The sequence below is a fragment of the Salmo trutta genome, chromosome 25 (assembly GCF_901001165.1).
Source record: "Salmo trutta chromosome 25, fSalTru1.1, whole genome shotgun sequence".
NCBI lineage: Eukaryota > Metazoa > Chordata > Actinopteri > Salmoniformes > Salmonidae > Salmo > Salmo trutta.
This window is the reverse complement of record NC_042981.1, coordinates 35706882-35728923: the sequence shown is the minus strand read 5'-3', so window position 1 is coordinate 35728923 and position 22042 is coordinate 35706882. Positions and strand designations below refer to the sequence as shown.

The 22042-nt window shown below is 45.1% G+C and overlaps 1 protein-coding gene across 2 annotated transcripts in view; it reads right to left on the bottom strand.

The window, feature by feature from the left end:
- Positions 1-1217: 1217 nt before the first annotated feature.
- LOC115162496 (transcription regulator protein BACH2-like) overlaps positions 1218-22042 on the bottom strand; it is a 47832-nt gene continuing 27007 nt past the window's right edge. For both annotated transcript variants that reach the window (XM_029713847.1, XM_029713848.1), the window contains exons 3-5: positions 6497-8071; positions 2548-2754; positions 1218-2309 (exon numbers count right to left, since the gene is read on the bottom strand). In XM_029713847.1, coding sequence (XP_029569707.1) covers positions 1818-2309; positions 2548-2754; positions 6497-8071 — 2274 coding nt within the window. In that variant the 3' untranslated portion in view covers positions 1218-1817. The remainder of the gene's footprint in view (positions 2310-2547; positions 2755-6496; positions 8072-22042) is intronic.

Below are 22042 nucleotides of genomic sequence, written 5' to 3'. Positions count from 1 at the left end.
TTCTTTCTTTCTTTCTTTCTTTCTTTCTTTCTTTCTTTCTTTCACAACAGATGCTACTGTGTGTCACAGGCAAAAGAGGAATGTTCATAAAAAACATGTATGCAGGGAAAAGAAAGTGAGAAATAAGAACTGAAGGAAACTTTGCATATGAGAGTTAATTCTACTCTCAGCTGTACAGAAGAACTCTTCAGATGTACAATTTGTAATGAAATAGCTTTTTACAGAGACATTATTGAACATTCAGAGGAATTCCTGAGTTTAACCTCCCATGATGAGAGCCAGGGAGTGAGCGAGGGAGAGAGAGAGAGAAATATATACCCAGCTAGCACATAATGTTCTGAGAACCATTTGTTTCTTAGAGCTTGGTGAGAGTGTGGTTGTCCTATGGTTATTTTACATACAACCTTTCCACAACTTTATGGGAATGGTGCATAATAGTTGCTTGGCTTTGGAACATTCTCAGCACATTTAAGGAACTTGACAATAAGTCATTTTATTGGTATTTCATTACTTTAAGAGAACGTTTCCTAAAACTTCAAACATGATTACATTTCATTTCAATTTTGGTAATGTTCTAGGAACATTCTCCAACTGGTTTGACATTGGGAATGTTCTCAAATTGTTCAGAGAACGTTAAGAAACAATGTTCTTCTGTGGGAATTTTGGTACTTCAGTATAACGTTTCCTACAGGTTTCCTCATGGTTCCATTTAAAGTCATGTTCTCAAATTGTTCAGAAAACGTTAAGAAAACTTTCCATTAAAAAAAACATAAGAAAACTTTAGTAACGTTCAGAGAACGTTCTAAGAATGTTATTTAAAAACATACATTCCATTCTCAGAAGGTGAAGAAAACTTTCCATAAAAACCACAAGAAAACTTTAGTAACATATACACGTAAACATACACATTCTGTTCTCAGCAACAACAAACTCTCTCTATCCTCTATCTTGTTAAGCGTGTTCAGGTGTGTTAACTGCACCCACTTATCGGCCACACCTGATCTTAATGATCGCTTGTTTTCCTTGAAATAGGGTCTGTTTGAATAGACAAAAATGAACAGTTTTGTATGCGTAAAAAACATGGCATGCTAGCTCCATCTTGGTGGTGCAGTGGACTAATTCCATGGATAGAGAACAGAAGACTAAAGGTTTGAATCTCACTGATGCCGTGTCACAATAAAATATAATTGTGTTTGCATGATTAATGCCTAAGGAAATACATTTCCATGTGTCTTATCTGTGCTTGGAGTTCAAAAAAGTTAACACAAAATAAGCTAGCAGTGTTATTAAACATCTTAATGAAAGTTTTAATGGTCATTCAAAAACCTCCAAATAACCTATCATTTCTGTTGTCAGAGTGTTAATAAAATCTCCCAGGAAAACTTTCAAGGAACCAGAGTAAAAAGTTATCAGAACCTCCCTGCAACCTAAAAATAAACATTCCCAGAACAGGCTAAATGTTCCCTTCTGTTCTCGTTTAAAAAACGTTCAGGTTTACCAGTCAGGAAACGTATGGCTTCGTTCCCACAACGAACGTGAAACCAAAAACATACATTCCCACATCTTCCAAGGAATTAAATGTGCTAGCTGGGTGGAGAGATAAAGAGAGAGGGGGAAGCTGCCAGTGCTATGTCTTAAGGAGTTTGATAACTCCAAATACCTGTTTTAACAGTATTGCTGATAAGACAACTGTAGTGTCATCCTTTAAAAAACACAGATAACAAATGTATTTCAAACTTTATACATGTCAAGGTAGAGATGTGTGTCATAATAACAATAAAAAGACAAATGGTTGCTAGCTATTCAGTTGTTGCTAGCTAGGTACAGACCTGTCCGGGCTGTTCTTCTGTCGTGCATTTCTCAGTCATCTCTTGACAGAAATCCACCGAAACAGTGGGGCTACACACACCCGGAGATGCTCCAGGCTCTAGGAAAGACTCAGGGTCCTCCTGCCCCAGGACAGACACCTCTGTCTCCACACCGCCCTGCCCCCTCCTAAGCCTCTGCCCAGAGCCAACAGGGTTTTCATAGGAGCAGGGTGACTTGGCCAGGCTGCCCTCTGAGGTTGGGGAGCCTGGGTTGGAGGTGAGGTCGATGCTGGCCATGATGGAGATGCTGTTGGTGGGAGCGGTGGGATCGCTGGGCCTGTGTGTAGGGAGCAGGGCTTTGGTCTTCTCGGGGTTCCCCTGCACCTCCCTGCACACCTCCTGGGACACAGCCTGGGACAGGTAGGAGAGGTTCTGCCACAGCTCACCCATACACACCTTCAGCTGGTTCCTCTCACTTAGTAGCTTCTCCTTCTCATGCACCTGCAAGGAAACACACATACAGTACAGTACATGTATGTTATGAGTACATAGAGAATAGACACACAGCTTACTCTCATGGAATACAAACATATAGAAAATCCATACGTATACAGTGCATAACCAGTATACCAAAACCTGCTCTCAAAATATTAAAACAACTGACAGTCCTACAAATGCTAACCATAAAGATGAACCTTTCTATGATAAATAGACCTTCATGTTAAAACAATGTACGTACCAATTTGCGTATCTCCACCTCCAGGTTCTGGATGCAGTCCAGCTTCCTCTTGCGGCATCGCTGGGCGGCGATGCGGTTCTTACTGCGCCGCCGGATGTCGTGAATGAACTCCAGCTGCTCTGAGGTCAGTTTGTGCATCTTTATCATGATCTGGAAGTCGTTACGGGGAAGGTTGGTGATCTGATCCACCGGGAATGGAAGTTTGACCTGGCAGACAAATAACAAAATAAGTTCCTATCTTCTCTGGTGTACAATACAACAAAACTTTATTGTCCATGTTACAGTGAACAACTGAAATGTGTCCTCTGCTCTAATTACTCAACTCCCCCAGATAACACACACACACACACACACAGTTAAAAGAAGCCCAGGGTGTATCCACTCAGTCCACTAGGTGACACTGTCATTCTACCTCTCGTAGATGGTCATAGCCTGTACATGATGTTCCACTTACACTACATGACCAAAAGTATGTGGACACCTGCTCGTCAAACATCTTGTTCCAAAATCATGGGCATTAATATGGAGTTGGTTCTGACCTTTGCTGCTTTAGCAGCCTACATTCTTCTGGGAAGGCTTTCCACTTGATGCAAGGACTTGGTTTATAAAAGGTTAACAATACCAAGGGCCATAGCAGCCCTCATTAAACCCTGTGATCATAGACAGGATCAATAAAGAAAACACACAAGGCAGGCAGCACTCATAGATACAGCAGATACACTACATGATACACTACATGACCAAAAGTATGTGGACACATCTCATTCCCAAATCATGGGCATTAATATGGAGTTGGTCCCCCCTTTGCTGCTATAACAGCCTCCACTCTTCTGGGAAGGCTTTCCACTAGATGTTGGAACATTGCTACGGGACTTGCTTCCATTCAGCCACAAGAGCATTAGTGAGGTCAGGCACTGATGTTGGGCAATTAGGCTTGCAGTCGGCATTCCAATTCATCCCAAAGGTGTCCAATGGGGTTGAGGTCAGGGCTCTGTGCAGGCCAGTCAAGTTCTTCCGCAACGATTGCAACAAACCATTTCTCTATGGACCTCGCTTTGTGGACAGGGGCATGTTCATGCTGACACAGGAAAGGGCCTTCCCCAAACTGTTGCCATAAAGTTGGAAGCACAGAATCTTCTAGAATGTCATTGTATGTTGTAGCGTAAAGATTTCCCTTCCCTGGAACTAAGGGGCCTAGCCCGAACCATGAACAACAGCCCAGGCCATTATTCCTCTTCCACCAAACTTTACAGTTGACACTATCCATTCGGGCAGGAAGTGTTCTCCTGGCATCTGCCAAACACAGATTCGTCCATCGGACTGCTAGATGGTGAAGCATGATTCATCACTCCAGAGATCGCGTTTCACTGCTCCAGAGTCCAATGGCGGCAAGCTGTGGCATTGCGCATGGTGATCTTAGGCTTGTGTGCGGCTGCTCGGCCATGGAAACCCATTTCATGAAGCTCCTGACAGTTCTTGTGCTGACGTTGCTTCCAGAGGCAGTTTCGAACTCGGTAGTGAGTGTTGCAACCGAGGACAGACGATTTTACACGCTACGCACTTCAATACTCGGCGGTCCCGTTCTGTGAGCTTGTGTGGCCTACTACTTCGTGGCTGAGCCATCATTGCTCTTAAGACTTTTCCACTTCACAATAACAGCACTTACAGTTGACCGGGGCAGCTCTAGCAGGGCAGAAATTTGACGAATTGACTTGTTGGAAAGGTGGCATCCTATGACGATGCCACGTTTAAAGTCACTGAGCACTTCAGTAAGGCCATTCTACTGCCAATGTTTCTCTATGGAGATTGCATGGTGGTGTGCTCGATTTTATACACCTGTCCGCAACGGGTGTAGCTGAAGTAGCAGAATCCACTAATTTGAAGGGGTGTCCGCATACTTATGTATATATAGTGTATTTGAAGCGCAGAATATAAATCAATAGTTTATATTAGTCAAAAACAGTGGGACGAAGATATTCATTTACTTCCAATGGTCAGAAAGTACTTTGAAAAATACAGATTAACTGATGTTCTCAAACTGATGTTTGAGATACAATAAAGTTCTCTCAGTTAACGTCATAAGGAACTCCTCCAACGTAAATAGTTGTCTGCATGATGTTCCCAGTTGAAAGTCCTAGTATTCAGTGTTTAATGGGTCAGTATATGCTGGGTGACGTTTTGTCACGTCTCAGAGAGAGCTGGGGAGAGGCAGGGGACTTAGGGAGTGCTCGGTTTCAGCTGTGACCTTGGGGGAGGGGGTCTCTCTCTCTCTCTGTCTTTATCTCTATCTCTCAGAGCTGGATAGACATCTATATATAGCCCCTCCACTCACACCAGTCCCATAACAAGGTTAGGATGACAGAGTGAGCTTCAGACACAGCCGTAAATCCTGTCCTTCTCTCTCTCTTGTTCTGGTTTCCATTTTTAACTCTGCCTCCCTCTATTCAGTTCATTACTCCGCTCTGTGAGTGGGTCAGCGCTAAGAAGTAGGCCTCATCTGTATCAACTGGTGTGTGTCTGTATTATATGGGCCAGGTTCTGGGCCTGGTGCTCTGTCTCCAGGCAGGGGGCTCGCATAGTGGACTGTCCTAGTTAGGAGTGTCTAAACTGGGGGAGGGTGCCAGATGGTAGAGGGTACAGGGACACAACACCTTGAACCTGGCCACTGTGGATCCCGGGGTGTGTGTGTGTCTGTTCTGTCTGAGCTAAGTGTGTCAGCGCTGAGGACTGGTATGAGCATATGGACACACACACACACTCCTCACCTCCGTTTCAAGACTTGAGTGAGAAAAATTGCTAAAGCATCAACCCTCATTATGAACAGAATATCATTTTATTACACTAATTAAAAAATGACACCTCTACGGAGCTATGTGACTGAGAGTTACTTCAATTTCCTTCCGTTCATCTAAAAAAAACAGTGCCTAAAAAAAGTTGAATAATTCTATCCCTGTTTGTGTATTTTCAGCAGACATTCATTGTATTACATAAATCTCTTTCCCACGCACACCCGTTCCAACAGCATCTGACTGACTGACTCATCGTTGGTCCTGAAATAGGGACTTGAATCAAACGAGGACGCTGATACAGATGAGTTAATAGAAGAAGCTGCTGTGTGTGTGTGTCTCTCAGAGAGAAGCTGAATGACAGGCTTTAGCCCACAGTGCAGCACAGGAGGAATCATCAAATTTCTCTCCACACAGCAACATGAGAGACTGAGTGTGAGCTTAAACATTGCCATGGCAACCCCTGCGGTTCTCTTGAAATCAAGGCAGTGTGAAGTCAAGGCAGTCAAGGTCTTATCCTCAAGAGGCTAGGCTGTGTGGATGGATGGTGTGTACCAGTATGGACGGTGTGTGTATGGATGGGCCATGACTATAGCTTTAGAGATGAATAGCATCACATATGACTAGTACTGTTCTAAACTCTCCAGGCTCTTCTTCCCCAGAACAATGGTTGTCATACCAATAACCAGTACATTCATTTACCACTGTCTCTCTGTCTCTTTCTGTGTCTTTTGTCTCCACCACTGCTTTCATAGCAGTTCATAAAGTGGAGTGATCATAGCAATTTGTTCAGAAATGTTGCCCTTTTGGTTTAAAAAAGTATATTTCCAACCATCAGAACATATTTACCACAACATACAGTCTTAGAAAAAAGGTGCTATCTAGAACCTTAAAGGGTTCTTTGGCTGTCCCCATATGAGAACCATTTGAAGAACCCTTTTTGGTTGCAGAGGGTTCAACATGGAACCAAAAATGGTTCTACCTGGAACCAAAAGGGGTTCTCCTATGGGGACAGCCGAAGAACCCTTTTGGAAGCCTTTTTTCTAAGGGTGTAGTTAATCATTTTAGCCATAACACTAGTAATATCTTCACAGAGCAAACCAATTTCGAAACCCATCGCACAGATTGCAATTGTAATATAGAGTGTAGATGAGTATTCTGACCTCAGGGCCTGGCTCTCTGGCAGGGCCGGACTCACTGTCTCCCTCTGAGAAGGACCCAGATTCATCACTGGAGTTGGCCCCGTAAGAACGTTCACACTTGATCTTGGCACGGCCCTGAGAGAAGATGGCTTCCCCCACCACCATCCCACCGTGCTCCCTCTGCTCCCCCACCAGACTGCGAGCCAGGCCAGAGCCCGACACAGAGCATGGGGAGGAGGAGAACTCAAACTGGGGCAAGTTGGAGGGCGAGTCCCCGCTGCCCACGTCCTCCAGGTAGGAGAAAGATGAGCAGGAGCTGGAGGTGCGTGTGTGGGGCTCGCATGGAGGGGAGCGGGGGGAAATCTTTATGGGCAGAGGACAGCTGGTGGTGGGTTGCCCTCGGCAGGTCACGGTCGGCAGGGGGTCCTGGAGGGCCGTGGTGAGGGTGGTAGAGGAGGTGGAGGAGGATAGGGGAGAGTAAGGCTGGCGGCAGGGGAAGGACTGACTAACACCTGTCCACAGGGATTTTGATGTAATCTCCAACAGATCTTTTTCCAGAGACTTCCGGTCGCAGTAGGATTGAGACGGTGTTCCCAGGCGGTCGCACACTCCGGAGGAGAAGATGACGCTGCTACGGCGATCCAACTCTACTTCCTGTTTGCTGAGTCCGTCTGAGGGCATAGGTTGCATGGTCACACCATCCACAGACGAATGCACTGTCCCTGCAGACACAGCCCTGAGGTCCCTTCCACCCTCACCTTGAAATGCCCCCCTGTTCCTGTCCCTATCCCTGTTATGGGCTAATGAGAGTTCGTTGTTCAGTAGCTGCTGGGTGAGAGGAGTGGTAGGTAGAGTGCTGTCTGGGTTACTGAGATCCAGGAGGCCCCTCTGGAGGTAAGAGCTCAGGCAGGATGGTGAGCCTCTGCTGGGTGGACGCTCTGAGGGCTCCGGCCCCATCTCCATCTCCAGGACATCCTGGCTATCCTCTGACAGTCCTGGGGGACTCCCTTCGCCCTCACCCCAGGAGCGGGGTTCCTCTTTGATTCTGGAGGGGGAGAGGGGGTGAGGTTGTCCCCCTTGACGGGTGCTGCTGGTCTCTGAGAGAGGGCCTGGGGAGGTTGAGGTATGGCAGTGTGAGGAGGCGGCTGAGGTGACGCTGTCATCGTCGTCATTCTCTTCGCTGTGCTTGGCGCAGGCCCGCTGGTACTTCCTGTATTTGGGGCATCGTGGGAGGTCAGAGGTCAGGCTGCTGGTGAGGGACGAGAGGGTTGAGTGATTGGGCCGCCGCCTCGTCGCTGATGATGACATCACCCTGAGCTTCTCCGACGATGCGGAACCACCACTACCGTCCATCTTTGTGATGAGGTCATCGGTGTGCGCCGACGGTGGCAACTCCTTGCGGCAGAGAAGGACATTGTTGTGATCAGCGGTGTCGCTGTGCAGTTGGGCCTGCAGAAAGCGGAAGCAGGAGTCCTCTAGGTTGTGAACGCCTAGGAAGTCAGCACAGCGGATCACCTCATGGATGTTCTCTTTGCTCAGAACCAGCTTGGCTGTGTAGGCAAACTGTAGCAGCGGGGCAAACCCCCTGGCTGTGACCTGGTTAGGGGAGGAGAGGAGGAAACGCAGTGTTAACATCTGTTGTGTTGTTATTGGTCCTGGGGATTTTGTGTGGGGAGAAAGCTGCTGCTTACACTGCTTGCACACAGGCAAACAAACCCTGCAGTGTGGACTACCCATTCATGTTTTTATTTAGACATTTTTACGAGAGAGAGAGAGAGAGAGAACATCATTACAACACTGTATATAGACATAATATGACATTTGAAAAGTCTTTATTATTTTGGATCTTCTGTGAGTGTAATGTTTCACTTTTAATTTATTATCTACTTCACTTGCTTTGGCAAAGTTAACATATGTTTCCCACACCAATAAAGCCCTTGAATTGAATTGAGAGAGAGAGAGAGAGAGGGAGAGAGAGAGGGAGAAAGAGGGAGAGAGAGCGGGAGAACAAACTAAATGGAGCACATCACCTCCACACCTCCCCACTACTCCACCATCATCACAAAAAAATCCTGGGGGCTAGTCCGTGTCTGAAGGTGAAAGTCACCCAACCTTAAAATATGTCTCTTCCTCCCTTGTCGTCTTCTCCCCCTTCAGCTCGCCATCTCTCTCCTCCACTTTAGCACCTCCTAGCACCTTCCTCTTCCCCTCTTTTCCCCCTTCTAGCTCCCCTTATCTTCTCCTGTCCCTCATCATCTCTTGTTCTCTCTCATAGTAGCTGATAGCCAGCAGGCCTGGTGTGTGTGTGTGCGTGCAGCGTGTGCGTACCTGAACATGTGTGTGAGTCTGAGTGTGCCTGTGTGTGTGTGCCTGTTTATGTGTGTGCCTGTGTATGTGCGGGGGGGGTTGAGTGCTCTGAGGCTCTGTTTTCAGCTAGCGTCAGCAGCTGCCTCCTATGCCTACATAAGAATGTCTTTATGAACACACAGAAGCATGTCTTTATGAACACACAGAAACATGTCTTTATGAACACACATAAGAATGTCTTTATGAACACACAGAAACATGTCTTTATGAACACACAGAAACATGTCTTTATGAACACACAGAAGCATGTCTTTATGAACACACAGAAGCATGTCTTTATGAACACACAGAAGCATGTCTTTATGAACACACAGAAGCATGTCTTTATGAACACACAGAAGCATGTCTTTATGAACACACAGAAACATGTCTTTATGAACACACAGAAGCATGTCTTTATGAACACACAGAAGCATGTCTTTATGAACACACATAAACATGTCTTTATGAACACACAGAAACACACAGAAACATGTCTTTATGAACACACAGAAACATGTCTTTATGAACACACAGAAACATGTCTTTATGAACACACAGAAACATGTCTTTATGAACACACAGAAGCATGTCTTTATGAACACACAGAAGCATGTCTTTATGAACACACAGAAGCATGTCTTTATGAACACACAGAAACATGTCTTTATGAACACACAGAAGCATGTCTTTATGAACACACAGAAACATGTCTTTATGAACACACACAAGCATGTCTTTATGAACACACAGAAGCATGTCTTTGTGAAAGCTTTTGACTCTGTTAATCACCACATCCTCATCGGCAGACTCAGTAGCCTTGGTTTCTCAAACGATTGCGTCGCCTGGTTCACCAACTACTTCTCTGATAGAGTTCAGTGTGTCAAATCGGAGGGCCTGCTGTCCGGACATCTGGCAGTCTCTATGGGGGTACCACAGGGTTCAATTCTTGGGCCAACTCTTTTCTCTGTATACATCAATGATGTCGCTCTTGCTGCTGGTGAATCTCTGATCCACCTCTACGCAGACGACACCATTCTGTATACTTCTGGCCCTTCTTTGAACACTGTGTTAACAACCCTCCAGACGAGCTTCAATACATACAACTCTCCTTCCGTGGTCTCCAACTGCTCCTAAATACAAGTAAAACTAAATGCATGCTCTTCAACCGATCGCTGCCTGCACCTGCCCGCCTGTCCAGCATCACTTCTCTGGACGGTTCTGACTTAGAATATGTGGACAACTACAAATACCTAGGTGTCTGGTTAGACTGTAAACTCTCCTTCCAGACTCACATCAATCATCTCCAATCCAAAGTTAAATCTAGAATTGGCTTATTATTTCGCAACAAAGCATCCTTCACTCATGCTGCCAAACTTGCCCTCGTAAAACTGACCATCCTACCAATCCTCGACTTCGGCGATGTCATTTACAAAATAGCCTCCAATACCCTACTCAACAAGCTGGATGCAGTCTATCACAGTGCCATCCGTTTTGTCACCAAAGCCCCATATACTACCCACCACTGCGACCTGTACGCTCTCGTTGGCTGGCCTTCGCTTCATAATCATCGCCAAATACATTGGCTCCAGGTCATCTACAAGACCCTGCTAGGTAAAGTCTCCCCTTATCTCCGCTCACTGGTCACCATAGCAGCACCCACCTGTAGCACGCGCTCCAGCAGGTTTATCTCTCTGGTCATCCCTAAAGCCAACTCCTCCTTTGGTCGTCTCTCCTTCCAGTTCTCTGCTGCCAATGACTGGAATGAACTACAAAAATCTCTGAAACTGGAAACACTTATCTCCCTCACTAGCTTTAAGCACCAGCTATCAGAGCAGCTCCCAGATCACTGCACCTGTACATAGCCCATCTATAATTTAGCCCAAACTACTACCTCTTCCCCTACTTTATTTATTTATTTTATTTATTTTGCTCCTTTGCACCATATTATTTATATTTGAACTTTGAACTTTCTTCAAATAACAAATCTACCATTCCAGTGTTTTACTTGCTATACTTTATTTACTCTGCCACCATGGCCTTTTTTGCCTTTACCTCCCTTATCTCACATAATTTGCTCACATTGTATATAGTCTTATTTTTTTTCTTCTACTGTATCATTGATTGTATGTTGTTTTACTCCATGTGTAACTCTGTGTTTTTGTATGTTGTCGAACTGCTTTGCTTTATCTTGGCCAGGTCGCAATTGTAAATGAGAACTTGTTCTCAACTTGCCTACCTCGTTAAATAAAGGTGAAATAAAAAATAAATAAAAAAATGAACACACAGAAGCATGTCTTTATGAACACACAGAAGCCAGACGAGCCTCCTTTAATGTGACTACCATCCTTCCTAATAAAGGCAGGGAAAGAAAGAGGGAAAACATAATGAGACAACAGAGAGAGAGAGAGAGAGAGAGAGGAAGAGATAGAGAGAGACACTACAAAGCAAAAAGGAGGCAAGCGAAAGGATGGATAGAGAGAAAATGAGTGTGAGTGAGAAAAATAGAAAATTCACACTACAAAGGATAAAGGAGGCGAGAGAGGGAGAGGGAGAGAGAGGATGTCTGGCGAGAAAGAGAAGAGAGAGATGTGGAAAATAAGCCATTCAGTCGCTTGAGCAAACGCTGTCTGGCCGACCTCGCGGTTGTCCATAACGAACCAAAGTATATATCAATTATCTCCAATAATAATAGTCCAATAATTGCACTATTTTACAACCTGCAGTGAAACCTGTGCAGAAGTTCGGGATATGGTATGGGGTATGCAAGTACAAAGTGTGCATGCGCAAAACCACAAGTGGGCAGTTGATAACAATCCCTAACTCAATCTTCCTGGGCCCGTACAACGGGAAGATCTCCTACCCTAGATAGACCCCTCCATGTTACATCTCCCAGAGGCTGGACCACCAGGTCAGTGCCCAGAAGTGTTGGAGACGTGGAGACCCTGAGTCTCCAAGCAAGTGCACCCTGTGTGCAAAAGAGGCCCACGACTTCTTCAAGTGTCCCCCAGTCTTATGTCTACAAAGCGAGGGCTTCAAATCAAATCAAATGTTATTGGTCACATACACACAGCAGATGTTATTGCAAGTGTAGCAAAATGCTTGTGCTTCTAGTTCCGACAGTGCAGTAAAATCATCAATCTAACAATTCCACAACTACCTAATACATACAAATCTAAGTAAAGGGATGGAATAAGAATATGTACATTTAAATATATGGTTAAGTAATGACAGAGCGGCATAGGCAAGATGCAATAGATGGTATAAAATACAGTATATATATATGGGATTAGTAATGCAAGATATGTAAACATCATTATTAAAGTGGCATTAATAAAGTGACTAGTGATCTATTTGTTAAGAGTGGCCAATTATTTCAAGTCTGTATGTAGGCAGCAGCCTCTCTGTGTTAGTGATGGCTGTTTAACAGTCTGATGGCCTTGAGATAGAAGCTCTTTTTCAGTCTCTCGGTCCCAGCTTTGACGCACCTGTACTGACCTGGCCTTCTGGACGGTAGCGGGGTGAACAGGCAGTGGCTCAGGTGGTTGTTTTTGGCCTTCCTGTGACATCGGGTGCTGTAGTTGTCCTGGAGGGCAAGTAGTTTGCCCGCGGTGATGCGTTGTGCAGACTGCACCACCCTCTGGAGAGCCCTGCGGTTGTAGGCGGTGCAGTTGCCGTACCAGGCGGTGATACAGCCCGACAGGATGCCCTGGATTGTGCATCTGTAAAAGTTTGGGAGGGTTTTAGGTGACGAGCCAAATTTCTGTTGCGCCTTCTTCACCACACTGCCTGTGTGGGTGGATCATTTCAATTTGTCCTAGGAATTTAAAACTTTCCACCTTCTCCACTGCTGTCCCGTCGATGTGGATAGCGGGGTGCTTCCTCTGCTGTTTCCTGAAGTCCACGATCATGATCATCTCCTTTGTTTTGTTGACTTTGTGTGAGAGGTTGTTTTCCTGACACCACACTCCGAGTGCCCTCACCTCCTCCCTATAGGCTGTCTCGTCATTGTTGTTGATCAAGCCTACTACTGTTGTGTCATCTGCAAACTTGATGATCGAGTTGGAGGCGTGCATGGCCATGCAGTCATGGGTGAACAGGGAGTACAGGAAGGGGCTGAGCACGCACCCTTGTGGGGCCCCAGTATTGAAGATCAGCGAAGTGGAGATGTTGTTTCTTACCTTCACCACCTGGGGGCGGCCCGTCAGGAAGTCCAGGACCCAATCGCACAGGGCAGGGTTGAGACCCAGGGCCTCAAGCTTAATGATAAGCTTGGAGGGTACTATGGTGTTGAATGCTGAGCTGTAGTCAATTAACAGCTTTCTTACATAGGTATTCCTATCCAGATGGGATAGGGCAGTGTGCAGTGTGATGGCGATTGAATCGTCTGTGGACCTATTGGGGCAATATGCATATTGCAGTGGCTCTAGGGTGACAGGTAAGGTGGAGGTGATATGATCCTTGACTAGTCTCTAAGCGCTTTATGATGACAGAAGTGAGTGCTACGGGGCGATAGTCATTCATTTCAGTTACCTTTGGAACAATGGTGGCCCTCTTGAAGCATGTGGGGACAGCAGACTGGGATAGGGAGAGATTGAATATGTCCGTAAACACACCAGCCAGCTGGTCTGCACATGGTCTAAGGACGTGGCTAGGGATGCCGTCTAGGCCGGCAGCCTTGTGAGGATTAACACGTTTAAATGTCTTACTCACGTCGGCCATGGAGAAGGAGAACCCACAGTCCTTGGTAGCGGTCCGCGTCAGTGGCACTGTGTTATCCTCTAAGCGGGCAAAGAAGGTGTTTAGTTTGTGGCACATACGTCTCATGTCTGAGCCATTGAATTGCGACTCCACTTTGTCCCTATACTGACATTTTGCTTATTTGATTGCCTTGCGGAGGGAATAACTACACTGTTTGTATTCGGCCATATTCCCGGTCATCTTTCCATGGTTAAATTCGGTAGTTCGCGCTTTCAGTTTTGTGCGAATTCCGCCATCTATCCAGTTTCTGGTTAGGGTAGGTTTTAATAGTCACAGTGGGTACAACATCTGCTATGCACTTCCTTATAAACTCACTCACCGAATCTATAAATCTATATTACATATCCCAGTCCGCGTGATTTAAAAAAAACCTTGAAGCGTGGATTCCGATTGGTCAGATCAGCATCGAATGATCCTTGTCATGGGTACATCCTGTTTGAGTTTCTGCCTATAGGAGGGGAGAAACAAAATGGAGTCGTGGTCAGATTTGCCGAACAGAGGGCGGAGCAGGACCTTGTATGCATTGCGGAAGTTAGAGTAGCAGTGATCCAGTGTTTTGCCAGCCCAGGTACTACAATCAATATGCTGATAGAATTTAGGTAGGCTTGTTCTCAAATTTGCTTTGTTAAAATCCCCAGCTACAATAAATGCAGCCTCAGGAGATATGGTTTCCAGTTTGCATAGAGTCCAGTGGAGTTCCATGAGGTCCGTCGTGGTATCAGCTTGAGGGGGGATATACAGGGTTGTGACAATAACCGACGAGAATTCTCTTGGGAGATAATACAGTCGGCATTTGATTGTAAGGAATTCTAGGTCAGGTGAACAGAAGGACTTGAGTTCCTGTACGCTATTACAATTACACAATGAGTCGTTACACATACACCCCTGCCCTTGTTCTTCCCTGAGAGATGTTTATTCCTGTCGGCGCAATGCACAAAGAATCCCGGTGGCTGTACTGACTCTGACAGCATGTCCCCCAGAGAGCCATGTTTCTGTGAAACAGAGTATGTTACAATCCCGGATGTCTCTCTGGAAAGCAACCCTTGCCCTAATTTCATTAACCTTGTTATCTAGAGACTGGACATTAGCGAGTAATATACTTGGAAGCGGTGGGCGGGTGCGCCAGAAGGCTGCTCCGTCTACCTCTTCTGTGGCGACGTTGTTTTGGGTCAGCCTCTGGAATCAGTTTGAATGCCTTGGGTTGTTCGAACAAAGGATCCACTTCGGGAAAGTCATATTCCTGGTCGTAGTGCTGGTAAGTTGACGTCGCTCTGATATCCAATAGTTCTTCCCGGCTATATGTAATAACACTTAAGATTTTCTGGGCTAATAATGTAAGAAATAATACATAAAAAAACAAAATACTGCGTAGTTTCCTAAGGACTAGAAGTGAGGCGACCCTCTCTGTCGGCGCCATCTTGCCATTGTCCCCAATCCAGCCCAGGGGAAGAGCCGGGAGAGGAGAGAGAGCGAGAGACAGGGCCACCGACCCCGACAGTGAGTTCCATCCCCCACGCCACGACAGAGCGCGAGGTCACCACTACAGGTCCACACGCAGCTTAGAGGCAGATGCTAGTGAATGAGAGAGAAACAGAGGGAGCTGAATCCAAAAGTTAGGGCGACCAGATCTCAGAGGTGTAGGTGTAGAGGGAGCTGAAAGTGTAAACGAGAGTATCCAATCCCCAAGTCCAGCCGCAGTGAGAGTGAGGAAGAAGAGTCCTTTGAGGAGACGAGCGAGTCAGACTTTAGTATTAATTCCCGACCCCCGAAAGAGAGAGATGACAATGACTCCCGTCCCCCCCTGCCCACATTCTCTCTGCTCCCTTCCCCGCCAGAGTTAGTTCCCCCCACCACTCAAGCAGGTGGATTGAAACCCCATTCACACTATCCAATCCAAAGAAAATGTAAAAATAAAGATGAGAAACCAAGTTCTCAGTAGAAGGTAAGCAAATAATCTAAAAGAATAACAGACTTTGCAGACATCGATTATTTAATATTGGACTGCTACTTTAGAGGAATGAAAATAAGAGGGATAAATGTATACACAGCATCTGATGCAAATAAGAAAAATATATTATTTATGAAACTAGGGGCTATTTATGTGTGAGATATTCAGTAATTATATGTAGGGATTTGAATACTCTGACAGAACCTAATGATCGGGTATCTCAGACAATTTCAGACATTTAAATATTAACTGGAACAATCTTTTAAACAAAACTATTTATAAAGTGATTTCTGGTTATTTATATAGTGGTGAAGTGGCATACCGCAACCTACCCCTGCAAAAACAAAATAATTCATTAACAATTCTACTCTGTGCACAACTGAAAAACATTTCAGAGATACTGCCTGGGTGATTTCAGTATGACAGATGGTTATCAATATTAGTTATTTATTGTGTAGGCTACTAAATGGTTTTATTTAACCTTTATTTTATTTTATTTATTTAACCTTTATTCAACTAGGCAAGCCAGTTAAGAACAAATTCTTATTTACAATGACGGCCTACCAAAAGGCAAAAGGCCTCCTGCGGGGACGGGGGCCTGGGATTAAAAAAATATATATAAATAAAATACAATATAAATATAGGACAAAACACACATCACAAAAGAGAGACAACACAACACTACATAAGAGAGACCTAAGACAACAACATAGCAGGGCAGCAACACATGACAACACAGCATGGTAGCAACATAACAACAACATGGTAGCAGCACAAAACACGGTACAAACTTTATTGGGCACAGACAACAGCACAAAGGGCAAGAAGGTAGAGACAACAATACATCATGCAAAGTAAGAGTGTCCATGATTGAGTCTTTGAATAAAGAGATTGAGATAAAACTGTCCAGGTTGAGTGTTTGCTTCAGCTCATTCCAGTAGCTAGCTGCAGTGTACTGAAAAGAGGAGCGACCCACAAATGTGTGTGCTTTGGGAACCTTTTACAGAATGTGTCTGGCAGAACGGGTGTTGTATGTGGATGATGAGGGCTGCAGTAAATATCTCAGATAGGGGGGAGTGAGGGCTAAGAGGGTTTTATAAATAAGCATCAACCAGTGGGTCTTGCGACGGGTATAAAGATGACCAGTTTACAGAGGAGTATAGAGTGCAGTGTTGTGTCCTATAAGGAGCATTGGTGGCAAATCTGACGGCTGAATGTTAAAGAACATCTAGCTGCTCGAGAGCAACCTTACCTGCCGATCTATAAATTACGTCTCCATAATCTAGCATGGGTAGGATGGTCATCTGAATTTGGGTAAGTTTGGCCACTGGGGTGAAAGAGAAGCAATTACTATAGAGGGAACCAAGTCTAGATTTAACTTTAGCCTGCAGCTTTGATATGTGCTGAGAGAAGGACAGTGCACCGTCTAGCCACACTCCCAAGTACTTGTATGAGGTGACTACCTCAAGCTCTAAACCCTCAGAGGTAGTAATAACACCTGTGGGAAGAGGGGCATTCTTCTTACTAAACCACACAACCTTTGTTTTGGAGATGTTCAGAACAAGGTTAAGGGTATAGAAAGCTTGCTGGACACTAAGAAAGCTTTGTTGTAGAGCATTTAACACAAAATCCGGGGATGGGCCAGGTGAGTATAAGACTGTATCATCTGCATATAAATGGATGAGAGAGCTTCCTACTGCCTGAACTATGTTGTTGATGTAAATTGAGAAGAGCGTGGGGCCTAGGATTGAGCCTTGGGGTACTCCCTTGGTGACAGGCAGTGGCTGAGACAGCAGAATATCTGACTTTATACACTGCATTAGTTAGCAAACCAGCCGAAAGACCCCTCAAAGACACCAATACTCCTTAGCCGGCCCACAAGAATGGAATGGTCTACCGTATCAAAATCTTTGGCCAAGTCGATAAAAATAGCAGCACAATATTGCTTAGAATCAAGGGCAATGGTGACATCATTGAGGACCTTTAAGGTTGCAGTGACACATCCATAACCTGATTGCATACCCGAGAGAATTGCATACCCGAGAGAATACTATAGACATCAAAAAAGCCAGTCAGTTGATTATTGCCAAGTTTTCCAACAGTTTTGATAAACAGGGCAAAATAGAAATAGGCCTATAACAGTTAGGATCAGCTTGATCTCCCCTTTAAATAAAGGACCAACCGTGGCTGCCTTCCAAGCAATGGGAACCTCCCCAGAAAGGAGAGACAGGTTAAAAAGGTTGGAGATAGGATTGGCGATGATAGGGGCAGCAAAAAAGAAGAAAGGGTCTAAACCATCTGACCCAGATGTTTTTTTGGGGGTCAAGTTTAAGGAGCTCCTTTAGCACATTGGACTCAGTGACTGCCTGCAGGGAGAAACTTTGTAGCGGGGCAGGGGAAAAAGAGGGAGAATCGTCGGGGATAGTCGCATTAGAAGGGGCGGGAGATGAGGAAATGTTGGATGGGCAAGGAGGCATGGCTGAGTTAAATAGGAATCCTGACGAAGTGGTAATTAAAGAGCTTAGCCATGTGCTTATTGTCAGTACCAACCACATCATCAACATTAAGGGACATGGGCAGCTGTGAGGAGGGTTTATTCTCCAGGTTTTTAACCATTTTCCAGAACTTCTTGGGGTTAGACCCACAGAGAGAACTGCTCCTTAAAGTAACTAACTTTGGCCTTCCGGATAGCCTGAGTGCACTTATTTCTCATTTGCCTGAACGATAGCCAGTCAGCCTGAGTATGCGTTTGCGGAGCGTTTCACCAAATGCAATTCTTGAGGTGGAGTAACTCCGCTGTAACGAGTGCACTGAGAGTCAGGAAGCAAGTTCAGGGAGTGAGTGTTTTAATAAATAAAATAAACACGAAACACAAACAACGCACCAACATGAAAACAGAGTCAATAACACCTGAGGAAAGAACCAAGGGGAGTGACAGATATAGGGAAGATAATCAAGGAGGTGATGGAGTCCAGGTGAGTGTCATGGGGCGCAGGTGCGCGAGACGATGGTGACAGGTGTGTGAGATAATCAACAGCCTGATGACCTAGAGGCCGGAGAGGAAGTATACGTGACAGTACCCCCTCCAACGTGTGGCTCCAGCCGCAGGACGCCGTCAAAGGAGACGAACACGGGGATCAGGAGCGGACCGGTCACCTCTGCTGATGCGCGAAAAACTGTTGAGTCAACTGGGGCGTGGGAACCTGACAGATTGGTTGAGGCAGGGGAGCCTGGCAATCCGGCTGAGACATGAGAACCTGACGAGCCAGTGGAAGCAGGGGAGCCTGGCGATCCGGCAGAGGCATGAAATCCCGACGAGCCGGCTGAGGCAGGGGAGCCTGGCGATCTGGTTAAGGCATGTCAGCCCGACGAGCTGGCTGAGGCATGGGAGCCTGCCGATCCTGCTGAGGCATGAAAGCCCGACGAGCCGGCTGAGGCAGGGGAGCCTGACGATCCGGCTAAAACATGAAAGCCCGACGAGCCGGCTGAGGCAGGGGAGCCTAGCGATCCGGCTGAGGCATGAGAGCCTGACGAGCCGGCTGAGGCAGGGAAACCTGGCGATCTGGTTGAGGCATGAGAGCCTGTAGCAGTTCCCGGATGTCATTACTCTGACACAAAAAATACAATTAAAAGCATCCCTGATGCTTCCCTTAGGTGAGCTGTTATTCTGTAACGAGTGCGCTGAGAGTCAGGAAGCAAGTTCAGGGAATGAGTGTTTTAATAAACACAAGAAACAATGAACATGAAACACAAACAACGCACCGACATGAAAACAGAGTCAAGAACACCTGAGGAAAGAGCCAAGGGGCACGACAGATATAGGGAAGATAATCAAGGAGGTGATGGAGTCCAGGTGAGTGTCATGAGGCACAGGTGCGCGAGACGATGGTGACAGGTGTGCAGGATAATCAGCAGCCTGATGACCTAGAGGCCTGGAGAGGGAGTATACGTGACATCTGCAAGATCACCGGTCAAACCAGGGGCTGAACCTGTTTTTAATTCAAATTTTCTTTATGGGAGCGTGTCTGTGAACAATACCACTGAAAAAATCAAAAAAGAAGGTCCAAGCGTCTTCGACGGAGGGGATCAAGCTGATTCTATACCATTTTTACAGAGGCCAATTCATGAAGGAAGGCTTGCTCATTAAAGTTTTTTAGCTATCGTCTATGACAAATCAGGACAGGTTGTTTCACTGAGCAGCCATTACGAACACAGGCTCTAAAACCGTGATCACTAAGGTCATTACAGAAAACACCAGACTGATACCTATCAGGATTATTTGTGAGGATAACTTCGAGGAGAGTAGCCTTTTCTGGGTGTTTGGAGTCAAACCTTGTGGGATTGGTAATAATCTAAGAAAGATTTAGGGAGTCCCAATGCTTCAGCACTTGGTCAGGTGGTTTAAGCATGTCCCAATTTAGGTCACCAAGCAGGACAAATTCAGACTTAGTGTAAGGGGCCAGGAGAGAGCTTAGGGCAGGTAGGGTACAGGCCGGTGCTGATGGAGGACGATAGCACCCAACAACAGTCAACAAAGAGCTATTTAAAAGTTTAATGCTTAAAACCAGCAAATCAAATTGTTTGGGGACTGAAGGTGATCCTTGGTAAAGATTGCCACTCCCCCACCTTTGGAAGATCTGTCTTGCCGAAAAAGGTTATAACCAGAAAGGTTAACATCAGTTTTCAAAACACTCTTCCTTAACCACGTCTCAGTAATGACCAACACATCTGGATTGGAGCTGTGAACCCACACTTTCAATTGATCCATTTTAGGTAATGTGCAGAAAACCCAGGCTTTTATGAGAGCAGAAATCAGTGAAGCAGATATCAGAGCACAAGTCAGAATTGGGGCTAGCAACAGTAGATGTACATGCACATTTCCAGATATCATCAACAGTAATACAATCAAGGCACGGCAGAGGACAGGGATAGATCTGCAGTGCTGATTTATGACATCTGAATGTGCGTCAGAAGGCAACAAGATCATATTGTACAGCAATTTCATCAGGTAACATGAATACAAAGACGGCGAGAGGTGATTAGAATAGAATGGGAGGCCAATTAGGCAGGTCAGTTTAAAACAATGAGTGCCAGAGTTAGGAATTGTGTGTGTTGCGTGTTTGTGTGTTGCGTGTGTGCACACGTTCATTTGCATGTGTGCATATATGGACCTGTGTGCCCAAATTTTAGGCAGGGTAGCCTAGTGGTTAGAGCGTTGGGCTAGTAACCGGAAAGGTTGTAAGTTCAAATCCCCGAGCTGACAAGGTACAAATCTGTTGTTCTGCCCCTGAACAAGGCAGTTAACCCACTGTTCCTAGGCCATCATTGAAAATAAAAATGTGTTCTTAACTGACTTGCCTAGTTAAATAAAATTGTATGACTTAATTTGACCTTTGAATGAAATGACCAGTGCATGCTGCAGTAAAGTGGAGTTGTTTTGTCAAAAGTTAATTGTGTCCTATGCCTAATTGTCATGATGAAGAGAATTTAGAAAACCTTTTAGTGAAATACTACAGAAGTAAAGAAATATGGGATCTGATGAGAATTATCGGGTTTGATGTATGTATAAATCCCAAGTCAAGGTGTCTTCAATATTTGCATGGATTACTTTACTAAAGAAGTATGGTGGACAATGTTATGCATTGACATTACTAAACAAATATTGTGGACAATAATATGCATTATGAACAGTAAAATGTGGAAGACAAGATGTCTATAAGACTATAAAACAACATTATTGTTCAAACACTATTTATTTTACAAACCAAAATTAAACTAAAAACAAGAAGAACCTCTGTGGGAACTATTACATCTGTAAACCATGCTATGTAATTATGAACTTAAATGTATTGATGTGAAAGTTGATTTTGTATTCATGTGAATTATTTATGATTGTAAAATGTGGACAATTTCAATAAAGATATATATTTTTGAAACAAACAACAACTGAAATAAGCCATGCTTTCTAGTCCTCAGAGGATGGATTTTGACATGTGAAGTGATTCAGGCGTTGATAGTGATTACTATATGAGGTAGAGTCAAAGAGATCATCAAATTGACAGATCTAGGACATTATATGCTAATGGCAGCCACTGGGATGTGGGCCGGGGCTGTTCCGCCCGCGATTAGATATAGCGGCGGAAACGGCAGAAAGATAACGTATTACTGATTCTGAAAATTCACACAGGGTTTTCAGGAATCCTTCCAACACTAGGTAAACAAGCTATTGGAACGCTTCAGTGTGACACCTGAGCAAGCTACCCGGCCGCCTCCCTGTCTCTATCTCACTCTCTCTCTCTGCCTCACACAGACACAAAAGATCAGGAATTTTGAGTACTCAATAAGTCTAGATTCTCTCTCTCTCTCTCTCTCTCTCTCTCTCTCTCTCTCTCTCTCTCGCTTTGACTGACACGTCCTTTTTACCACTCTATTGCAGGTATCTGAATGTAATGGAAGGGCTGTGTAATAATACATTGTAACAGTATAAAACGGCCACGCCCAGGGGTGCATAA